The 25202-nt window shown below is 37.4% G+C and overlaps 1 protein-coding gene across 2 annotated transcripts in view; it reads left to right on the top strand.

The window, feature by feature from the left end:
* Positions 1 to 232: 232 nt before the first annotated feature.
* Positions 233 to 25202, top strand: part of LOC145663758 (uncharacterized) — a 43082-nt gene continuing 18112 nt past the window's right edge. The window contains exons 1-3 of one of the 2 annotated variants that reach the window (XM_081729846.1): positions 233 to 338; positions 4284 to 4344; positions 12264 to 12456. In XM_081729846.1, the coding sequence (XP_081585972.1) occupies positions 4314 to 4344; positions 12264 to 12456 (224 nt within the window). In that variant the 5' untranslated portion in view covers positions 233 to 338; positions 4284 to 4313. The other variant, XM_081729847.1, reaches the window with a different exon arrangement.

Here is a 25202-nt window from a genome sequence, read left to right as displayed (position 1 = left end):
ACGTTCTACACATTCTGCAAATGTCGCTGCGATCCGTTATCTTCTTCCTAGGACTAGTTTTAATGTTAATGGCCAGCTGTGATCATGATTATCCATATGAATACTCAACATGTTTCCAAAACTCAAGAGCTAAGAGATAATTTAGAACCACTAGAAACTGTTCCCTATTAATACGTAAATAGCCTATCTAACTCTGGTCTTACTATACGTACAAGATCATTCGTATCTGTGTCCTCAAATTCAACAATGTCATAAAATGTTTGTTCCGACAAATAAGGTCATAACGCTTATCAATGGCATTAACGGGTGTTTAAATTTAGAAGCAGTTCGTTTAAAAAGTATCTAATTATATTAGCATATATGAATTTGTTTACAATAGTTTAGCAACATAACTTATTATTTTTTTTCTCCCTTACAGCTTACCAATTTCTGTGCTTCATTTGTAAGTAGACCATTTGTATCCTTTATACCTAAAATGTTCGTAAAATTACTGGTGTATAGCTTTCTTATTATGTGTAAATACAATTCTAAAGCTTATTTTAGAATTAAATTGAGTTAATAGCGAAGAATTAATTAGTAATCATTTTAATACGGTTGAGATGGGAGTAGGTTGCTTTCGGTATTCATATTTCAAGAATTTGAATAAATACAATCCATACTACAGGGCAAGTCATAATGATGTACATGATTTCAGAAATGTCTTTCTGTGTACTTGATTATCATGTAGGCAAGTCTGTAATTAGTGTGCAACGTCATTTCCGTACTAAATATTGGAGAAACCCACCTACGGGAAAGGGGCCCATTTCTAAGTGCTATGAACATGACAGGGATTCGGACTGAATCTCTAAACGAAAATCGACTGGCGTCCGTCGACTGGAGAAGACACGTAGGCTTGATATGTGCCGTGTTAAGCGAGGTGCTCACTTAAAACACTTGTGATCAGTGGCGTATTTACGATTTTCTTTCGAGGGGGCTTTGCTAACTTTCGGGGGGCTTTGCCTGGAAATGTGAAAATTCTGCAAAATATTTCATTTACTTTACTATAGTAAGATTTCGGGGGGGCGTAAGCCCGGAAGCTCCCCCCTTAAATACGCCTCTGCTTGTGATAGACTATGTTTGAAGAAAACTTTGACAGGTTACCTTTCTTAGTCACAATAATACGTATATGGTTATTAGATTTTACAGAATAAATTTCTGAAATCAGGTCCATCATTTTGACATGTTCTGTATAAATATTTACTTTAGGCATCTTGTTAGTTTTCGTATATTTTATTCTAATTCGCTGATTTTTTTGTCTCTTGATAAATTGCAATTGTTACAATAATAATAATAATAATAATAATAATAATAATAATAATAATAATAATAATAATAATAATAATAATAATAATAATAATAATAATACCCAGGTAAACACTATTTATCTCTTGGCAATAGTAATGGAGATTTGTTCAACTGAATTTCTGTGGTTTGCTGGAGAAATATGTGGACTATCTTGTTCAGTTACCGTAGACCCGTATTTAAGTATTTTTACACCTCTGAACCCAAGAAAATTTGCTTTCCCATTCTTGTTTGTTCGTATTCAATTATGTGTAAACAAAAACAACACAAAAACTGACAAAGGACAAAACATTATAGTATATATCTAGGATACAAGACCAAAAGTAACGAGAAAACTCTATCGTGCTGTGGTACCAACATTGTTTGCAGTATATAGCTACTTCCTTAAATTTCTCTCTCATCGATAACCTAACCTCCTTTTGCAGTTACCTTGCTTAGATGAGAAAAGGTCTATCTGGTTGCAATGATCTAAACAAATTTTGGGGCAGATGGCTGAAATTCCGCTCAAATGTAGAAGTAACTATGTGGATTCTATATTCCAAAAACAAATTGTCCTAAAATCGATGGAACATAGTCACAAAGCACGAAACATTAATGTTAAAGGAGATTGGTTTCTCGAGTGTGAGCAATGTTGCCACAGTCCTAGCTCTGGAGTGGGATGAAAAATAGTACCAAATTGAAACAAAAAGGGCTGAATTCATTATTTTATACCATCGGGGGTAAAAGTGTCGGGGAACGCGGGGAACGCCAATCCCCACTTTCACAAAATATCTGTGGCGTCCCCCAGTTCTAAAAAATTACAATTGGCAAAGATAGGCACGGGGGATGGCGTGACGTCATGCATCCCCCTACTTTTTCAGATCCATTTTTACCTCTGAGCGTAATACATGGCTCTATAACATGAAAGTAACGACACTCCCCCACTTTTCCAAGAGTTTAAATCAAGAAAGTTATTTTTTTTAATTAAGTTTCAAAAACATCCAACTTGAACGACTAAAATTTCCACCCCACAGTTTCTATCTCGTTTCCTTCATGCGCGGCGCGGATGCGCTCATCTAGCGTCATTTGTTTTCTGGTATAGTTCGAATTACGAATTTTCTACACAAAGCTCGTAGCGTTATGCGGTGTAACGTCACAGAAATGAATGTTCAATAGCATTTTTTAAGAGTCCAATACACCGTATGAGTAACGTGAGATGTAGGAAAAGTCTTACTGACACTTTTGAAAATGTGACAAGTGTTTGTTAAATGGTGCTGAATTGGATAGAATTGTACCAAGTTTTTCACAAAAGGGGCTGAAAATGCCTGCGTGGTACCAACGGGCCGATGAATGACAAAAAAGGCTGAATTTGGTACAATTGTACCAAGTGTGGCAACATTGGGCGTGAGCAAAGAATAAAGGAAAATTATACGAGTAATGGCAAGGCATTTTTGGGGTCTCTGGGAATTGTGTCAGACACCTTGAGCTTCGTTCCGTAGTGGTTTGCGTCAACGCAACCAAAATTTTGTGTTTTATAGTATTTTGCGACAATTGGTATAGCTGCTATGAATACTTGTTTCATTATTTGCGTTTCGTTGCGAAGGCTCTTACAGACTGAGACTCCTTCGTTAGCTAATCGCCTGTTTCAGCGTTTTATTTTTATTTTTATTTTTATTTATTTATTTATTTTTTTATTTCTCCGACAGCTTCGGTTCACTCTGGTGAGTAGGGTTACGATCTATCCAAAGCAAAATGTAGGGTTACTTCATGAAACAAACGAAGATAGAAATGTACGATCGTTTTTCCGTAATATTAATAAGATAATATGGGCCTTATGCAGAGTTGTTCTGACGCGTGATTGGTGCCATACTAAAGAGTTCGACTAACATATGTTTCCTGCAGTAGTCAAGTCTTTAGTATGACGCTAGTCATACGTCAAAATGACTCTGCATAAGGCCCTATAAGTTTTGCTAGTAAAGAAAAAATCATATTTATCTACTTGATAAAAGGAAAGTGTGTCGTAAGTTGTATTCTTATTTTGAAGATTGTATAATAACGGGAAAACTAAATTCCAATAATAATAATAATAATAATAATAATAATAATAATAATAATAATAATAATAATAATAATAATAATAATAATAATAATATACAGGTGCTATAAAGGTTAGTGGTAGCCCAAGCCATCAAATCAGTATACACCACTGCACAATATACTCCAATAATAAAAATGAGTTAAATGTTGTTATATCATACTGTTCGTAGATCTTGTGACGTGAAAGAGTTTTTGGTAACTTCTGCATGAAATTAAAGAAAAAAGTTTGTACATAAATTTACGCAACGACAGATGGGAAAGAATTCTTCGAAAATCGGGACGAGACGTAACCAGTGTATCTTCCAGACATGTTTTTTGGGGGCACTGGCCTCCTGGAGATCTGAGAGTGCCTCCCCGGAGGAGACTAAAATAATACGTCTAAAATATAATAATAAATAGAATAATACCAACAGTGTCCCCCAGAATAGAGTGCCCCCTTGGAACATTTTTTTTCTGAAAGAACGACTAACTTCTGTAAAATTTACGAGGAGGTTCTGGGACGAGACGACGAGCAACACTAATCATACTTCAATCTCAATTTTTTTAAAAAAAAGTATGTTCCTTGAAATTTGCTGCCCTATGTGCCTGGGCCCTTGTGGTCCGTGAGTAAATACAGGTCTAATTAACCGTAGCAAAACTTAGAGAAACATAGTAGTTATTACATAGACATAGATTCTTGTAAACTATGATTCTTTCAAATATCAAAAACAACAACTTGGAATAAATGAGTGGTCCCCTGTAATGTAATATTAATTTTATTATTATCAAGAAAAGATTTTATCTACACATTATACCTATTTATTATGTTATTTTATATTTAACGTGTTTATAGGCTCAACAATATGGTAATTTATATTTCTTTTTAGGCAATTTACATTGTGCCTGGATGTTTGAGCATGGGTGTAGTTGTCAAACCTTCTTTAACAGGTTAGTATAAGACTTTATAATAACACTTAAGATGGGAAGCCAAGAGAAAGCGAACATTCAACATAAAAGTATATACAATAAAATATGTCTACTACAGAATAAATGTAAACTAAAACCTAATTACGAATCGTGAATTTTCAATTGAAATTCATATAATATAACCTGGAGTCAACTTGATATCGGCCGCCTTCGATTCTATCCGCATACACGAACAAAGGCACTACTTTCAACAATGAGTACAGAATCCTCTTACGACATGGTTAAACAAATAAACCTTACTTTATGCACATACTCACCTTCGCTGACGCGTCTATCCCCTAGGAATATATTCTCGCACGGCTCTTATGTTTCGCCTAATTTTGACATGTCTTTACTGATAAGATATGGTCATTAAGAGCGACAAAATAGCACGAACCAGGACTAGGTGATCATTACAATCTAGTAATGACTACCTAGTCCGAGTTGGTTCGGTTTTCTCGCATTTCATGACCAATTATACAGAGCATGGCTTATCAGGAAAGCTTCAATAATGTCAGCCGTCACAAAATACTTCTAAACCAGTCCTACCCTTAAATGCAAATGGAGACTATCTGGAGAGTGTGAAATGAAAATTTTATTATTATTATTATTATTATTATTATTATTATTATTATTATTATTATTATTATTATTATTATTATTATTAAGTGTTTTTCCTGTCGAGAGGCTCTGAGACTAATGAGGCTTTCTTTTTGTGTATTTGCGCATTTGTGTGCCTTTTCTTTTTTAAATTCTGATATGGAAATGTTTCTTCAACGTTTTTCGATCTTCAGCTTCATCTTCTACGAGGGCCATCCAGAAAGTGGTACCCGTTTGTGCAATAAAAACACAGTAGTACATATTAACAAATATACAGATTTCTATTGGAAAGAGCATACTTTACACTACTTCTCCACATAATCACCAAGCAAATTGAGGCATTTGTCATACCGTGTGACGAGTTTTTGTATTCCAGCGTTATAGTCCTCTGCCGCCAGCGTATTGAGATACATAGTAACGCCTCGTTTAAGTTCTTAATCGCTATCAAATCTTTTTCCCGCCAGAAAGTCTTTAAGCTTCGTAAAGTGATGCATAACAAACCCATGTTTCGTCCGCTGTAATGATGCGATTCAGGAAAGAGTCCCCTTCATCGGAATAACGTCCCAGAAACGTCAGTGCTGCAGCCATACGCTTGGTTTTGTGCTCATCTGTGAGAATGCGAGGGACCCACCTTGCACAGATTTTTTAATAATGCAGATGGTCTTTGACAATCTCATGAACAATTGTTCGAGACACATTAGAAAAATGTTCACAGAGTTCATCAATTGTGACGCGCCGATCGTTCCTCACGCATTCGTCTACTGACCTCAGCAGTTCGTCTGTAATGACAGATGGTCTCCCTGAACGCTCCTCGTCGTCTGTACTCCCCCTCTCCAGGTACACCAGCGCCGAACAGACGACTCGTCCATCACATTGTCTCCATACACCTCCTTTAATTGGCGATGAATTTCACAAGGTCGAACGTTTCGTGCATTAAGAAATTTAATCACGGCCCTCACTTCACAACTGGCGGGGTTCTCAATTCGTTTAATCATTGTAAACGAGCACAGACACAACACAGGCACTGCTAGCGTCACGCAACCTCGCACAGAGCAGGCATACAAGCCACTGACGCGGTCTGACCTTGCCCAGCGGCTCCCCGAGTCGTCAGCCCTTCATGCGGCGCAAACGAGTACCACTTTCCGGCTGGCCCTGGTAGATCCCAATGTTTTCTTGTTTTTCAAATCATCGATAAGTTATGTTGTTCTTTCTATTTCTCACTTTCCTTCCATCTTTCCTTATATGGCGTTATGAAGATCATTTCTTTGCCAGATGTGTCCAATTAAATTGGCCTTCTTACGAAGGATGCTGGCTGGAAGTGTCCTCTTCTCTCCTATCCGATTTAAAACATCTTCGTTTGTTACTCCTTCTGTCCATTTTATCTTCTCCATCTTCTCTCTAACACTATATTTTAAGCTCTCTAAATATTTATTCTCTAACTTCCGTAACGTCCAAATCTGTGAACCATACAGTCCAATGCTTCATATACAGTATATCACTTGACCAGTTTCTTCATTAGTTTAATTGTTAAGCTTCCTTATTTAGGAGCGATAATTTTTGTTGAGTGTTTCTTTAGCTACGGCAATTCTCGACCTGATTCCTTTGGTGCATTAAACGTCTCTCGTCAAAATACTTCCCAAATATTTGAAATGATGCACCTCTTCAAGCACTTGTTTTATTCTGATCCATAAGGGAATGTTTGCATATCTCAGGACTTTCAACTTTTTTGATGTTGATTTTCATTCCATATTGTTTCCCAGTATCAACTATTTTATCCATCATCTGCTGTAGTCCTTCTTCGGTTCTAGCTATAATAACCATATCATCTGCATACCTGACCTTGTTAATGATCTGTCCTCCAATCTTGAAATCTCCAACTTCTATTAATACTTTCTTCATTAAGCGTTCACGGGTAAACATTGAATAATTTTGGTGACATACTGTCTGACTTTTCTTCCAATTTCCACACTATTGGTTTCTTCTTGAATAAAGCACACATTCACTCTTTGTGCTTTGGACAGGTTGTGAATGAATCGATGATTCCTCCAGTTGACCCTGATTTCTTTAAGTATTTTCAGAAGTTTGATCCAATTGACTCAGTCTAAAGCTTTTTTTCCAGTTGATGAAACAGAAACACAACTCTTCCCTTACGTCAAAATCTCGTTTGGATGTAATTCTCATCAACCCAATACCATTTTTAGTGTGTCCTTCTTTCCAGAATCCAAATTGATATTTCTCCAAAATCTCTTCTTTCTCCAACATCTTTCTAGACGTCTATTCAGTATCCAGGTAACAATATTTTCAATATGGGAAATAGGACAAATGGTTATGTGCTTACTGCATTTCCTTGCCTGCTTTTCCTTAGGTAATGCAACCATTCTAACAAACTTTGGCTATTCTTTACTCGGGTAAAAATCTTGTTAATAAACAAAGTCAGTGTTTTCATTGTATTTGCTCCTAATCTCTTGAGCAAATACGCTGATATGTCATTGTTTCCAATGGCCTTCCTCCTTCGCACTTCTTTGAGGCTTGTACTACTTCACTTTTCAATTTACTGGGTAATTTTTCTCCTTCATTCACTTCTTCTCTTGCTTCAATCACAACATTTTTTTTTCTGGTCATATAGATCCCTTATCTGATCTTTGCAGATCCTAAGGATGCTTTTTCAGTGACTATGTGGCCTCGTCCATCTTCGATTCCAAAAGCTCGTACACTTTTGTTAGCTTTCGTTCCCAATCCTTGTGCTTTCAGATACATTAGATCATATCTGTAGTTCCGTTGAAGTTCCATTATTTCATCACATACTTCTTCAATGTACGTCTCTCTGACAGTTTTCCCTCTCAATTCATTATTCAGCCTTCTGTATTCTTTAATGTCAGTGATCTTCGCTATTCTGCAATACTCTATCTTCTTAAGCATTGCTCCGGTTATCCATGGTTCTCTGGATGCTTTTTCCACCTTGCCAATGTTGTTATTGAGTGCATCTAGCATAATCTGCTTAACTTTCTCTACGCTACCATATCGTCCATTGCTTCTTTCACGTCACTCTCAATACTCTTAATCGTTGGAATTTCTATTTTCGACTTCTTTTGTCATCTTTCTTTACTGACCTAAACCAGGTTTATAGTTCCGCGACTAGTAGATTGGGGTCCGAATCAATGTCTGCTGCCGGTAGTGTCTCGTACATTATTCCTATTGCTTGACAAGAACATAATAGATTTGGTAACGTTTCTTACCTCCTGGACTTTTCCACTTGTACAGCTTGGGTTTTCTTTTCTTAAATCACGTATTTGTCATCACCATAGCATGTAGATAAGCATCTGACCCCATGCGCTTCTACTGCTTAGTCCAAATTATCCCATTACCTTATTCGCAATTCCTTCTCAAACTACGCTGTTGAAGTACTCCATTATTATAGCGTTGACTTTATCTTTTCCCTTCTGATGCAAAATGTCATTAATCTTGTCATATATTTTTTCTAATCCATTGCCATCATGGAGAATGTTGATATATACATTTACATTATCACGTGATCACTATAGCATTCCACTTTGGTCACGCGTTTTTGCTATTTCGTTTCTCATTGCTATTGCAGCACCATTCGCCTTAACGCCACCCGAATGAAATATTGTAAAATTTTCTGACACAATTTCACTTTTTCTTAACCATCGCACTTCAGTCTAGCACTATGTTGAATCTACATTTATTCATTTAAAAAAAATGTAAAATTTCAAGTTTACCCTCACGTCGTAAAGTTCGTACGATCCAGGTTCCAATAGGGAAATGAAAATTATTATTATTGTTTCCTTTGATTATTCTTTTCGGAGCAGTCCCCACACTGAGATCCGAAAGGGGATTATTTTACCCCGGAATATTTTACAGTAGGAAAAACCATCAATGTGTCTATCCTCCTCCTTCGTCCCTCCTGAGAAAAAAAGTTGCATTATTTTCATTTTCTTTCAGCATCTCCATGCCAGTTGACCGCCTTGTGGTTCATCCCTACTTTTGGATAGGATAGTTTCCCCTCCTAAGAACAAGATGCCCTGATCTCTACCCGCTCATCCCCCTCCGAGGAGACCAGTGACACCTGGTAGAGGTTGACTCCTTATCCTGGGAGACAGTCGGTCCCCACCTACTTTGAGCGCGTAAAGCATGGCCTGCTTTCTTTCATGAGGAGGTGTAGGTTAAGATTTTATCTTCGTTTAAAATGAGATCTGAAGGCATTATTCAAGCCTTTCCAGTACTTTTAGAAAGAGTAAAATAAAAAGGATTCCGTAAACCTGTACTAAAATGGAATTTATTGAACGTAAAAAAATACTATCAATACATAACGAACTACATTACAAACTATTATTTCTAGTATCTCTAATCTTGAACATATGTAGCTTGACTCAGCTACCTAATCAAAACGTTTAACTGGTAGATGATAATACAGATCAATATATAAATTATTTCTTTATGTTTAGGCGTAGGAAATTTATTATTTATTAACTACAATAACATAAAAAATAATGGCCCTAAATTAGAACCTTGTGGACTATCTGATAGAACTTTGTAACATTGAATTAACCTGGTAATAGGAAACAAACTGTTTTCGATTTGATACATAGGATATTATCAATTTCAACCAACTATCAGAGAAACCATACATAGCCAATTTTTAAATCAAGATAGAGTGACCCAGTTTGTCAAAAGCTTTAGTAAAATCTGTATAAATTACATCAACTGAGTTACCACTATTAATTGCATTAGATACAAATTGTGTGGACGTTACTAAATTTGTCACTGTCGATCTTCTAGGACAAAACATATGCTGGAATTCAGAAATATATGATTTTACATAATTGTATATTCTTTTGTAGGAAATATGTTCAAATATTTTAGAGGATATTGAAATTAATCATATTGGTCTGTAGTTCTCAATCACATCAGGATTTCGTGACTTGTGAATGGGATAAGCTTCACTTAGTTTCCATTTATCACAGAGGCTTTAATATGATATCACGACTTCTTATATATATCAAGGATATATATAAGAATCCTTGATATATATATATATATATATATATATATATATATATATATATATATATATATATATATATATATATAAGGATTCATTAGATTTACTTGATTTTGATCTCTTTATTGATATTTTGCATTCGTCTTCATGTATCATGTCAATATTTAAACAATTAGATACTCCTAACTACTCTGTACTTGGAATTTCGTATGATGGTGGTTTTGCACCATACACAATTTTAAAAAATTGTGCAAAACTCTCTGCTACTTGCCGTGTAGATAATAAAAGTATACGACGATATGTCAGTGTATTGATATTTCGATTGTTACCTTTTTTACTTTGAATGTAATTCAAAAAACTATTATTATTATTATTATTAAGATTATTTTTAAGATTATGTAAATATTAATTGTAAGTTATGCCTTTTTTATCATTTTCTTCAACTTCTTACACAATTCAATAAACATAGTTTAATTATACTCGAAATATTTTTTCTCTTTCTGTAATATTTCTTTTGTTTGAAAGTTGTAATTATGTCAAAAGAAAACCAACTGGGAAATGATCTTTTCTTACATAACTTTCTTTTAGGGACATTTTTCTCGATAATGCTGTTAATCACCCTATAAAAGTGATCCAATGCTTCATTTGGATTTTTAGAATTATATCCTCCATCCTAACTAACTTCCCCTTAGATCATGATACAAACTTTAAAAAGCAATCTGCTTTAGAATAGTTACACACTATAATCGAATTACACTTAGCTTGTTGTTTTGTAGGTACAGTTGACTATCACTTAACTGACTTCTCCTTAACTGCCATTGGCTTAACCGCTCATATTCCAAAAAAATAAGTCATTTTCGTTATTAGTTACGTCGATACTCCACCATAATATATAACTCCACAAATCAGACTCCCTTTAAAATAGATTTTTATATTCTTAAGTCCAACTGTGCTTTCCTTTGTTTAGGAAATCTGATTTTAAAATATAGTATAGGGGAAATTCTGTCACGTGATGAGCTGCGCACTGTGAAAGCGCTGTGGTCAGTATGTATAAGCTGTTAGCCACTTGTTTTCGCGCCGTTGCAGAAACGTCACGCTGTGCGACTCGATTCAGAGGTGCAGGTATAAATGCATACAGCTGTTCCGAAAATAATATACCTGTACTATAGGCCTATGTCATTCAGTATTGTAGGCTCAATTGTATATTATATTCAGTTTTGTGTTTTATCTTCCATCAATACATCAATACACAGTAAATAAGTGTGTGTCAATTTACTCTCATTTATTCTATGTACAGTATTTCGTTTATCTGAATGTCACTTGAGCAGCTTGTGGTCAAGATTTTGGTAACTTAAATTTATTGAAGTACAATTGTAAGCTTTTTGAACCATTACAGATATGCTATGCAATTTAATGGCTATGAAGTAAAAATTTTCGTTTTAACCGATTATTACGTTATTCGACCATAGTTGGTTTCGTAGTGGTCAGTTAACAAAAAGTCTACCGTATTTCTATTATTTTCTATAATTAGTCTATAATTTGTAGGAAGGCTTACTCTCTTCTTTCGGAAATTATTTTCCAGATCTGTTTTCCTTAATATGTTGACTGCAATGTGCATGCAAATCCATACACACGACTCTCCCGTGCAGCACCATGTGTATGACTTTTCAGTGCACAAACAATATATTGGACTTTTGTCGCGTTTGTTCTATAGGTGTGTATGCAATTACATACATATGGCGTAGAAGTCAAAATTTAATGTCCACGCCAAGCTCCAAAACCATATTGCAAAGCCATACACAAAGAGAATTATACATTTATGGAGCTAAAACAAAGGCAAAACAAAGTATTATTCGCGGAATGTTGCCCGTGGAGCACAGGTGATAGCGGTCAGCAGATATGGTGGCAGTTAAAGTGTTAATACTATTCCAGCCTTGTGATTTTTCTAAAATAATAAAACACCTTCTCCTCTGGACATATTGCACACCCAGTAGAAGACAGTTTCAAGTCAAAAATACACATTTTTGGGACAGTGACTTTTAAAGTTTATCCTATCAAAATCGCTCCCTGGAATACTGGTATTTCTGCCATCTAGAGGTTAACTTATTTAGTTACATTTATGCGAAAATACCCAAAGTAGAGCTCGCTTCTCCCTCTTTATTCTCTTTTGAGCCATAATAACTCAAAATTGCCATTTTTTGAGTTATAACACTCTTCCACCGGGTGTGCGATATTATAAATAATACTCTGAAGTTTACTTACGTTTTTTACATTTCAGAGACCCTTGGATGCAAAATAATGACAATTACACATCTTGCTAATTGTTATGGATTTGCAACAATTATGGCAATTCAAATGCTTCGGTCCTCTGCAGATCGTAGTTCAGCCTTTCAAAATGAGGAAGGATTTGTGGACCAAGTTTCTGTAATGAGAAAGCAGCATTTTAATCTGTTGCAATATTCTGAAAGCTGGTAAGTGGTAGGTGAGTTTGGCAGGAGAAACATTTGGGTAAGGCAGGGGACCAATTGCCCCTCTCTGAATTTGAGAAACACTGTTTTCTAATCAATTGTATAGTACTAATAGGTCAACAATAAAAAATTCGGAACTCTTACAAGGTTGACAATCTTGATACATACACACACTCTGGCAATTCTTGGAATAAAGAAATTGAATAGCGGTACTCATTGACTTAAGTAATATACTGACGCAGTTACACAAGAAATCTCGATAATTACAGCTACTAGCTCGTATGTAGGTGCATTTCGCCAGCCCCCCCACCTTGGAGTTTCGAAACAAAACCTATGCCAATCGTTTGTGCTACGTTTGTGCCGGAATGTACCGCAAAAATTTTCGTTTGTACCACTTCCGGTACGAAGTTATAATAGTTTTAAAGTGGGGGGCTGGGGAAACGGCAGCCCCCCCACCTTGAAATTTCGAAACGAAACCTATGGCAATCGTTTGTGCTACGTTTGTGCCGGAATGTACTGCAAAAATTTTCGTTTGTACCACTTCCGGTACGAAGTTATAAGGGTTTTAAAGTGGGGGGGCTGGAGAAACGGAAACTCCTACCTTGGAATTTCGAAACAAAAACTATGCAAATTGTTTGTGCTACGTTTGTGCCGGAATGTACCGCAAAAATTTTCGTTTGTACCACTTCCGGTAAGAAGTTATAAGGGTTTCAAAGTGGGGGGGCTGGAGAAACGGAAGCCTCCAACCTTGAAATTTCGAAACAAAAACTATGCCAATCGTTTGTGCTACGTTTGTGCCGGAATGTACCGCAAAAATTTTCGTTTGTACCACTTCCGGTACGAAGTTATAACGGTTTTAAAGTGGGGGGCTGGAGAAGCGGCAGCCTCCAAACTTGGAATTTCGAAACAAAACCTTTTCCAATCGTTTGTGCTACGTTTGTGCCGGAATGTACCGTAAACATTTTCGTTTGTACCACTTCCGGTACAAAGTTATAAGGATTTTAAAGTGGGGGGCTGGAGAAACGGCAGCCTCCAAACTTGGAATTTCGAAACAAAAACTATGGTAATCGTTTGTGCTACATTTGTGCCGGATTGTACCGCAAAAATTTTCGTTTGTACCACTTCCGGTACGAAATTGTAAGGGTTTTGAAGTGGCGGGCTGGGGAAACGGCAGCCCACCCACCTAAAAATTTCAAAGCAAAATTTATGTCAATCGTTTGTGCTAGGTTTGTGCCTGAATGTACCGCAAAAATTTTCGTTTGTACCACTTCCAGTACGAAGTTATAAGGGTTTTAATGTGGGTGCCTGGAGAAACGGCAGCCTCCAAACTTGGAATTTCGAAACAAAAACTATGGCATTCGTTTGTGCTACGTTTGTGCTGGAATGTACCGCAAAAATTTTCGTTTGTACCACTTCCGGTACGAAGTTATAAGGGTTTTAAAGTGGGGGACTGGAGAAACGGCAACCCCGTACCTTGGAATTTCAAAACAAAACCTATGCCAATCGTTTGTGCTACGTTTGTGCCGGAATATACCGCAAAAATTTTCGTTTGTACCACTTCCGGTACGAAGTTATAAGTCATTTAAAGTGGAGGTGGGGGGGGGCTGGAGAGACGGCAGCCTCCAACCTTGGAATTTCGAAACAAAACCTATGCCAATCGTTTGTGCTAAGTTTGTGCCGGAATCTACCGCAAAAATTTTCGTTTGTACCACTTCCGGTACGAAGTTATAATAGTTTTAAAGTGGGGGGCAAACTTCAGAAACATCAAATTCAATACAAATAGAGATAGAAACATTGAGTTAACGGGAATCGTTAGTGCTCTTATAAACACTAAGCACTAACGTTAGTGCTATCATATTTTGGGATGTATTCAAGATTTTTGGTGGGGGGGCCAACTTCAGAAATATCAAATTGTATACAAATAAAGGTAGAAACATAGTGTTAACAGCAATCATTAGTGCATCATTAGTGCACTTAAACGCACTAAGCACTAACGTTAGCACTACTATATTTTGAGATTTATTCAAAAAATTTGGTGGGGTGGTCAACTTCAGAAATATCAAATTCTATACAAATAGGGATAGAAACATGGGGTTAATGGCAAACGTTAGTGCATCGTTAGTGCACTTAAACGTACTAAACACTATCGTTGGTGCTACCATATTTTGGAATTCATTCAAGATTTTCGGTGGGATGGGCAACTTCAGTAATTTCAAATTCTATACAAATAGAGATAGGAACATAGAGTTAACGGCAATCGTTAGTGCATCGTTAGTGCACTTAAAATACTAAACACTGACATTAGTGCTACAATATTTTGGGATTTATTCAAGATTTTAGATGGGGGCCAACTTCAGAAATATCAAATTCTATACAAATAGAGGTAGAAACATGCAGTTAAAGACAATCGTTATTGCATCGTTAGTGCACTTAAATGCACTAAGCATTAAGGTTAGCATTACCATATTTTGGGATTTATTCAAGATTTCTGGTGGGACCAACTTAAGAAATATCAAATTTCATACAAACATTTAGTGCTTTCTAGAAGCACTAACGATACACTAATGAATGGCATTAATTTTTTGTTAGTGCTTGAAGTTGACGCAAGTTCACCGTGCCCTCCAAAGATATTGTACCGGTACCTGTAGCACCTGCACTAATGAAGTACTAACGTTAGGGGTTGGTGCACTAAGAACCACTAACAATTGCACTAGAAGATATCATTAGTGCTTTTGAATATGGCGGAAATTTGATGCAATTAAAAATTCCCAATAAATGTCTTATAGGAGTTTAGTGACATGTAATTGTCCATAACTACACTAATATTGAAGGACAAACGAAACTGTTAGTGTTTTCTAGAAGCACTAACGATGCACTAACGATTGCACTAGAATAGATCATTAGTACTCTTGAATTTGACGGAAATTTGACGCAATGAAAATTTTCCCATAAATTTATTATGTGTTTCGTTACATGTAATTGGCCATAAGTAAACTAATATTGAAGTTCTAACTAAATTGTTAGTGTTTTCCAGAAGCACTACCAATGCACTAACGAATGGCACTAAGTTTTAGTTAGTGCTTGAAGTGGGGGCGCTAAGTTCACTCTGGCCTCAAAAGGTATTTTAATTGTAGCACATTTACTAATGAAGCACTAACCTTAGGTGTAGATGCGCTAAGAAGCACTAACAATGCACTAACGATCGCTCTAGAAGAGATCATTAGTGATTTTGAATTTGGCGGAAATTTGATTCAATGAAAAATTTGCCTAAATTTCTTGTGAGTCTCGTGATATGTAATTGGCCATAACTACACTAATAGTGAAGCACTAACGAAATTGTTAGTGCTTTATAGAAGCACTAACGAATTGGACTATTTTTTCCGTTAGTGCTTAAAGTGTCGGTGCGAAATTCACGCTGACTTCTCCATAGGTTTTTTTACTTGTAACACCTACACTAATGAAGCACTAACGTTAGGTGTTTGTGCTCTAAGAAGCAATTACGATGCACTAACAATTGCACTAACAGAGGTAATTAGTGCTTTTGAATGAGATGGGAATTTGATACAATGAATAATTCCCCATGTGTTTCTTATGGGAGTTTTGAGACTTATAATTGGCCATTTCTACACTAATGGTGAAACACTAACGAAACTACTTGTATCTTCTAGAAGTACTAACAATGCACTAACGTATAAAACTAATTTTTTCGTTAGTGCTTGTAATGGGGGCTAAGTTCACGATAAATTCGAAAGTTTTCTTTCCTTGTAATATTAGTGCTTCCTAGTGCACCAACACCTAAGTTTCATGCTTCATTAGTGTAGGTGCTACAAGTAAGAAACCTTTGCGGGCCAGCGTGAACTTGGTTCCCACTTCAAGCAGTAACGAAAAATAAGTCCATTCGTTAATGTATCGTTAGCGCTTCTGCAAAACACTCATAGTTCCGTTAATGCTTAACTATTGATGTAGATATGGCCAATTATATGCCACAAAAATCCCATAAGAGATTCATGTGGAATTTTTCATTGCGTCAAATTTCCGCCAAAATCAAAAGCACTAATGACCTCTTCTACTGAAATCGTTAGTGTTTCTTAGTGCATTAACACCTAACGTTAGTTCTTCATTAATGTAGGTCCTACAAGTAAAAAAACCTTTGGAAGCTTTCATGAACTTGGCGCCCCACTTCAACCAATAACGAAAAAATTAGAGCTGTTTTTGTTAGTGCTTCACTATTAGTGTAGTTATGGCCAGTTACATCTCAGGAAACTCACATAAGAAATTTAAGGGGAGTTTTTCACTGTGTCAAATTTCTGCCAAATTAAAAAGCACTAATGATCATTTCCAGTACAATCCTTAGTGCATCGTTAGTGCTTCTTCGTGCACCAACCCCTAACGTTAGTGCTTAATTAGTGTAGGTGCTACAAGTAAAATATCTTTGGTGGTCAGCGTGAATTTGCGCCCTCTTCAAGCACTAACAAAGTAATTAGTGCATTCGTTACTGATTCCTGAAAATACTGACACTTTGTACGGAATTTGATATTTCTGAAGTTGCCCCCACCAAAAATTTTGAATAAATTTCAAAATGTGGTAACACTAACGTTAGTGCTTAGTGCATTTAAGTGCACTAATCACGCTCTAAAGATTGCCATTAACTCCATGTTTCTACCTCTATTTGTATAAAAATTGATATTTTTGAAGTTGGCCCCCCACCAAAGATCTTGAATAAATCCCAAAATATGGTAGCACTAATGTTAGTGCTTATTGCGTTTAAGTGCACTAACAATGCACTAACGATTACCGTCAACCCCATGTTTCTACCTCTATTTGTATAGAATTTGATATTTCTGAAGTTGGCCCCCCCACCGAAAATCTTGAATAATCCCCAAATATGGTAGCACTTACGGTAGTGCTTAGTGTGTTTAAGTGCACTAACGATGCGCTAAGTTTAGTGAAAATCTGTCTGCATAAAGATGGGTGGGGGGGTAACTTCATATGAAGTAGGTCCCAAACCAAAATCTTCAATATCTCGTAAACGCTGATAGCACTAACGTTAGTTCTAAACGCACTAACGTGCACTAACGATGCATTAACGATGTGCAACGTTTGGTGTGATTTGGGAGAGGTGGGGGGCCAACTTCAGGCACGTAATTTTTTTTTTTTTTTTTTTTTTGCGGTACATTCCGGTAAAAACGTACCACAAACGATTGACATAGTCTTATCTCGAAATTCCAAGATGGGGGGTTCTGGAAACGGCAGCCCCCTAGTTAAAACTGTCATACTTTTGTACTGGAAGTGATACATACAAAAATGTTTGCGATACATTCCGACACAAATGTTGTTAAACGATTTGCATAGGTCTCGTTTCGAAATTCCGAGGGGGCATCAAAACGGCAGCCCCGTAGCTTGAAACTCTTGTATCTTTGTACCGGAAGTGGTACAGAAAAGAGTTTAGCGAAACGTTCCTGTTCAAAAGTGGTGCAAAGAGTGGGCATAGGTTTCATTTCGAAATTACTGGGTGCGGGGCTGCCGTTACCACAGCCCCTCTTGAAAACTCATATAACTTTGCACCGGAAGTGGAACAAACGAAAATTTTTGCGGTACATTCCGGCACAAACGTAGCACAAACGATTGCCATAGTTTTCGTTTCGAAATTCCAAGTTTGGAGGCTGCCGTTTCTCCACCCCCACTTTAAAACCCTTATAACTTCCTACCGGAAGTGGTACAAACGAAAATGTTTACGGTACATTCCGGCACAAACGTAGCACAAACGATTGGAAAAGGTTTTGTTTCGAAATTCCAAGTTTGGAGGCTGCCGTTTCTCCAGCCCCCCCCACTTTAAAACCCTTATAACTTCGTACCGGAAGTGGTACAAACGAAAATTTTTGCGGTACATTCCGGCACAAACGATTGGCATAGTTTTTGTTTCGAAATTCCAAGGTTGGAGGCTTCCGTTTCTCCAGCCCCCCCACTTTAAAACCCTTATAACTTCGTACCGGAAGTGGTACAAACGAAAATTTTTGCGGTACATTCCGGCACAAACGTAGCATAAACGATTGCCATAAATTTTGTTTCGAAATTCTAAGGTTGCAGGCTTCCGTTTCTGCAGCCCCTCCACTTCAAACCCTTATAACTTCGTACCGGAAGTGGTACAAACGAAAATTTTTGCGGTACATTCCGGCACAAACGTAGCACAAACGATTGGCATAGGTTTTGTTTTGAAATTCCTAGGTGGGGGGCTGCCGTTTCCCCAGCCCCCCACTTCAAAACCCTTATAACTTCATACCGGAAGTGGTACAAACGAAAATTTTTGCGGTACATTCCGGCACAAACGTAGCACAAACGATTGTCATAGGTTTTGTTTTGAAATTTTTAGGTGGGGAGCTGCCGTTTTTTCAGCCCCCACTTCAAAACCCTTATAACTTCGTACCGGAAGTGGTACAAACGAAAATTTTTGCGGTACATTCCGGCACAAACGTAGCACAAACGATTGGCATAGGTTTTGTTTTGAAATTCCTAGGTGGGGGGCTGCCGTTTCCCCAGCCCCCCACTTCAAAACCCTTACAACTGCGTACCGGAAGTGGTACAAACGAAAATTTTTGCGGTACATTCCGGCACAAACGATTGCCATAGGTTTTGTTTCGAAATTCGAAGTTTGGAGACTGCCGCTTCTCCAGCCCCCCATTTTAAAACCTTATAACTTCTACCGGAAGTGGTACAACCGAAAATTTTTGCGGTACATTACGGCACAAACGTAGCAAAAACAATTAGCATAGTTTTTGTTTCGAAATTCCAAGGTTGCAGGCTTCTGTTTCTGCAGCCCCTCCACTTCAAAACCCTTATAACTTCGTACCGGAAGTGGTACAAACGAAAATTTTTGCGGTACATTCCGGCACAAACGTAGCACAAACGATTGGCATAATTTTTGTTTCGAAATTCCAAGTTTGGAGGCTGCCGTTTCTCCAGCCTCCCCACTTTAAAACCCTTATAACTTCGTACCGGAAGTGGTACAAACGAAAATGTTTACGGTACATTCCGGCACAAACGTAGCACAAACGATTGCCATAGGTTTTGTTTCGAAATTCCAAGTTTGGAGGCTGCCGTTTCTCCAGCCCCCCACTTTAAAACCCTTTTAACTTCGTACCGGAAGTGCTACAAACGAAAATTTTTGCGGTACATTCCGGCACAAACGTAGCACAAACGATTGGCATACCTTTTGTTTCGAAATTCTAAGGTTGGAGGCTTCCGTTTCTCCAGCCCCCCCACTTTGAAACCCTTATAACTTCGTACCGGAAGTGGTACAAACGAAAATTTTTGCGGTACATTCCGGCACAAACGTAGCACAAACGATTGCCATAGGTTTCGTTTCGAAATTCCAAGGTGGGGGGGCTGCCGTTTCCCCAGCCCCCCACTTTAAAACCCTTATAACTTCGTACCGGAAGTGGTACAAACGAAAATTTTTGCGGTACATTCCGGCACAAACGTAGCACAAACGATTGCCATAGGTTTCGTTTCGAAATTCCAAGGTGGGGGGGCTGCCGTTTCCCCAGCCCCCCCACTTTAAAACTATTATAAGTTCGTACCGGAAGTTGTACAAACGAAAATTTTTGCGGTACATTCCGGCACAAACGATTGGCATAGGTTTTTTTTCGAAACTCCAAGGTGGGGGGGCTGGCGAAATGCACCTCTCGTATGTACATATTTGCGACTTTTGAGTCTTTGACATCCATTGGAGGTTCTAACGGCATACGTAGTAATAGGCTATATATTTCTCTGTATAAAAAACCTGTATAAAACGAAAGCAATCTGCAGAATACGCCGATTAGTAGGACCAGCCGCATACTAAAACCAAATGCATGATTCGAACATGGTCCTATCAAGCGAAATGTATTAGGGGAAGATGGGGTAATAAGAAACACTCAGGATAATAAGAGACAAAAGTAATTTAAAATGTTAACAGTTTTCAAGTCATATTTCTGATTCTTTGTGTATATATAGTTTGTTATTGAGCAATACAGTAGAAAATTATTTTATTTCCTCCAATGTACAGAAAGAATGCGAAAAAAGATTTGTTTTTAAATTCCAGTTGTTGTCTCTTATTACCCCGTTTGGGGCAATAAGAGACACTACCAGATTTCTTTCATGCTGTGCCTTTTTATTAAACTGGGGTTACAAGGGATTTGCCAAAGATGTATTCTGTTTCCCTTCCTTTTTACGTTTTTATTCTTGCTACTTTTCTGTCAATTGTCATGTGAAAATTAACGTTAGTGAAAGTCGTGCTTCAAAGTTGAATGCTTTTAATCACAAACTATACAAATTACAGCCTTTCACAATTTGTGAAGTTTTTCACACATTCTGAACATTTTGGAATGACAAAATTACACATTGTAGTTACATAAACCATTTTTTATTAAAAAGGTAGGGTCTACATCGTAAAACAACTCTTTATGCTCAGAGTTGGCGTGGGTCAATGAAAACTTGACCCACGACCCACTGAAACACCACTCAACGTGACCCACGACCCACTGACCCACCACCCACCATGACCCACTGTGACCCACCATGACCCACCACCCACGGTGACCCACTCTGACCCACCACCCACGGTGACCCACCATGAACCACTCTCATCCACTTTGACCTACTCTGACTCACCAAAATCCATCGTCATCAACTCTGAACACGATCCACGGCCTCTTCTGAACTGACTAAAGAGTTTACACTTGTAATAAAACAAGAGTGTGAAATTGTCACTAATCGGAGTTTGAATTTCTAGTCAATCGCTCAAGCACCACTCTGATACAATAACGGTGGATCTGACCTTTACGATATAAAATGGTAAAGTGTTTGTCAGTAAGGAAATTGAAACAGTTCGAGGTGGGGGGAAATTAGTGTGGGCCTAAAATATACTTGTATATACTAAGAGAGTATTCTTGCAAGTGTTAATTTCTGAACGCATTCCACAAGAAACTTCTATTCACAGGAAAATATCCCTGTAGAATATGGAAAAGGTTATGGTTTCTCAGTTCACAGTATTTTTCTCACCAAAAACTTGAAAAATCAGTTTTTCATAGTGTATAAAGCTGCTCTGGTACCCTATGTGAGAGCATTTCCATAAAGCATGCTCATAATTGTAATTTGTCTAATCACTAAAACACCACGTTAAATTTAAGTTACAAATAGGCATAATTTCAATTATTATGAATATTTATTCAAAGTAGTTTACCTAAAGCAAAGAAGAGACCTACTAAAAATTAGGTACAAAGTTGAATAACATAAATAAGCCATTAGTAATACAAGTATACATTTTCCGTAACTCGTAATTTTCCACCTTAAAACAAATCTGAAATCGGATTTATTTCCTGTTGGTAACTTTTTCGTGGTAAATCGTCCGCAGCGGAATGATGTCCATCCTTCAACCAAGAAATAACTAGCTCGTCTATTTCGAGCTTGTCTAGCGGTGGGTCATTAACATTGATGAGCAACAAGTTAGACAATGTTTGAGCACTTAGTCTATTTCTAATATCAGTCATCTGTAAATTCATAAGGGGAAATCCCTGTTCGCACTCTGTCGTGGAAATTGATAATACTTCTACCTGATTTCTGCAACTTCTCATCGACAATCTACTTGTTAGACTTAAGTCTGATAACGATTTTTCTTGGTCAGGTTTGAAATACTCAGCAAGAAGTATCATCTCTCCATCACCATACAACATCTTTTCCATATCGACCATGTCAGTTGGCAATGTCGACCCATGTAGAACAGAAACTTCATCTACCACGCCTTTGATAAGAAATCTTGTGAATAAATTATCAATTAAAACCTGATAAACTGATGATTTCTTATTTGTTTATAAATTTAATTTTTGTAGTTACACATGAAGGTTTGATACCATTACCAAGTTTCCTCCCCCATCTAGAAAGCGAAAGGGAACGAGGTTCTTGGAAAGTGTTCAGAGGTGAATGGGAATTTCCCTCCTTCCCCTTCAATTACCACACTGCTGTTTGCCATGTGCCAAATTACGATGAATTTCAAGTAAATTATCATAGTATAATTATTTCCTTGTTGAATTATCAATACTTTTCAGTGGAAAAAAGGATGAAATTTCAAAGTTCCAAATCAAAGTAAGTAGACCAACGTAAAGGAAAAAAGAAAGTGTAAAATTTTCCATACAATTATGCGTACAATCCAAACTTAAAAGTTTCGTGTAATTAAGCTTACAGTACAAATTTTATGCCTATTTTTCTCACAACTTTAGGGTTGATTGCCCTGTGCTGTAAGCGCTCCATATAATACCGTAAACATAAGCTTCAGCAATTATTATAACAGAAAGCAATGGATATATGAAGCCAAGCACTGTATTTTTTTGTTTCTGATTTTTTTTCTTAAATAACATCGATCGTTTTCGATCATTTTTACTAGAGATGGGCACGAGTCGAGTTTCGAGCCGTGTCAAAGGTTGTTTTCTCGAGTCAAGTTTCGAGCCGAGTTACTGCTTTTGAGATCGAGTTTCGAGTCGAGTCGAGTTTGGTACATGGCTCGCTCGTTTAGCTCGTTTTAGCTCGATTTGAAATCATGGCCTGATTAAACTGTAAAGCGAAAGCCATTAGAAATGTAAGCCGTACTGTGGAATAGTTTTAGTGTTGCTCACGAGAGGGAACACTGCTTGCATCTCATCTCGTCTCGATAACGAGACCACAATATATTTTTTAAAAAATAAAAGGACAGCCTCAAATGTCGTGAGCACCAATATATGTATATACTGTAGTTGTTACCATCAAGGATGAGACCTGCACGGTCGTATTTCTAAACCTAAGCAGAAGCCCAACCCAGGTAGTGATGTCAACGGGCTCGGCTCGGTTCAACTGAGCAAACAGCTCGAGCCGGCTCAGTTGGGATGAGCCATCGGCTCGGCTCAATTGAGCCGATGGCCTGAGCCGACTCGTTCGGGATGAGCCACCGAATCGGTTCGGTTCGGCTCAGGTGATCCATCGGTTTTTGCCGTCTCGGTTAAGTGAGGTGTTGACTCGGTTCATTTCTCGGTTCGGCTCGATAGTAGATGAGCTGTGAGCCGAGCCACTCGATCTGTTGACAACCCTAAACCCGGGCGGAGCACCGCGGTGATTCAGATAACTGCTAACTCCAGAACAGAAAAGTAACAGGGTTGCCTGGGTATTCTAAGATGGATATAGGCCTATACATGATGTGTCTCATGTAACCCCTCTTTAATCAAATTGATGTGGGCATCAATTTATCTCCTCGTATACACCTTAATGCTATAGCCGTGTTGAAGCAGTTCTCACATTATGAATACTCGTAATTAATTAATTAATACGTAAAATTTACCATATTTTCCAATATTTTCCAATATTTTACATCTCCTTGTCTTTATATATGCGACTGTGTATAGCTGTGTTGAAATGGATCCCATTATGAATGATTAATAAAAGGGATAATTCAAAATTGATCACTTTTCTGAATATCTTATCATAGGCTATATGGAGAAATTACTAATTTTTCAGTATTAACATATTGCTTTATTAGTCTGTTTTTCTGTTAGTATCAATCATTATAAAGAATTCTAGTGACAAAAGAAATCATACTTAACTTTAAATTATCTTCATAATACTCTTTAGTAATATTCCTATATTGTCTTTAGCTTTATAATTTTCCTATGGTATTTTTAAATTCCTCATATTTAGAACTTCTTGCGAGAAGAATAATCGTCATCTAGTTTCTACATATTACTTTATTATTATTATTATTATTATTATTATTATTATTAGTAGTAGTAGTAGTAGTAGTAGTAGTAGTAGTAGTAGTAGTAGTAGTAGTAGTAGTAGTAGTAGTAGTATTATTACCAATATTATAAAAAGCCTACTCCGGATAACAATGTTGCTATTTGTATAATATGGGCAACTCGTGGAAACAATTGTATGCCACATTTTCTGAATTTCGAGTAAGTATGAAAAGAAAGTTCATCATTCCTATGCAATTCGATACAATGACACATACCAAACAAGTTTCCCTTGTGGTTTAATACCAATCCAGTCCACCTAATAACTTAATTTTACCAGAAGTGACAATTATCATGATGTTCGCTAAATCCTCTCGTATCATGGTAAAAACGAATTGAAATCTTTAAGTTTTATGTCCCGCGGTTTTGCCGGTTAGGCTAAAGGAGACGGTGATGATGAGAGATGAATGAAATGGTGGAATGAAGAAAGTGTGAGGAAACGGGAGAATCCAGAGAAAACCCACGAGCACGGTGTTTGTCCACCACAAAGTCCACACGGCGCGAGCTGGGATCGAACCATAGACTCCAAGCACCGGGGGTGAACGCTTTACTACTGAGCTACCGCACCTTCCCCCACATATGGTAAATAAAGTGATGACTTCGCTTCTTCATATTTTGTATGGCCGGAAATTCTCTTTTATCTTATTCATTGGAGGCAAACGTTCTTACAGATTAGACTGGACTGCAACTGAACACGTGTGGTTTATTGTTCAACAGCCCTGCAACTCTGCAAGTAAACAAGTTACCACCAAACGGAATCTGTAATCAGTGGTCCCTCCCTACAGGGGTTCAGACTTTTCTTTACTGAATAGTTTTAAGCTCTTTCCTTTTTTATAGTAGGCAATAAAAATAGGAGAAGAACAATATTACTTTTCTGCGGCAGTGTGTCATTTATTTGAGCAAAGCTATGGTAGTCAAAATTTGCAGACACTCCTCAAATAACAGGAAGAATCCCAC

The sequence above is a fragment of the Thermobia domestica genome, chromosome 11 (assembly GCF_964235325.1).
Source record: "Thermobia domestica chromosome 11, izTheDome1.hap1.1, whole genome shotgun sequence".
Taxonomy (NCBI): Eukaryota; Metazoa; Arthropoda; class Insecta; order Zygentoma; family Lepismatidae; genus Thermobia; species Thermobia domestica.
This window is presented reverse-complemented; position numbering and strand designations above follow the sequence as displayed.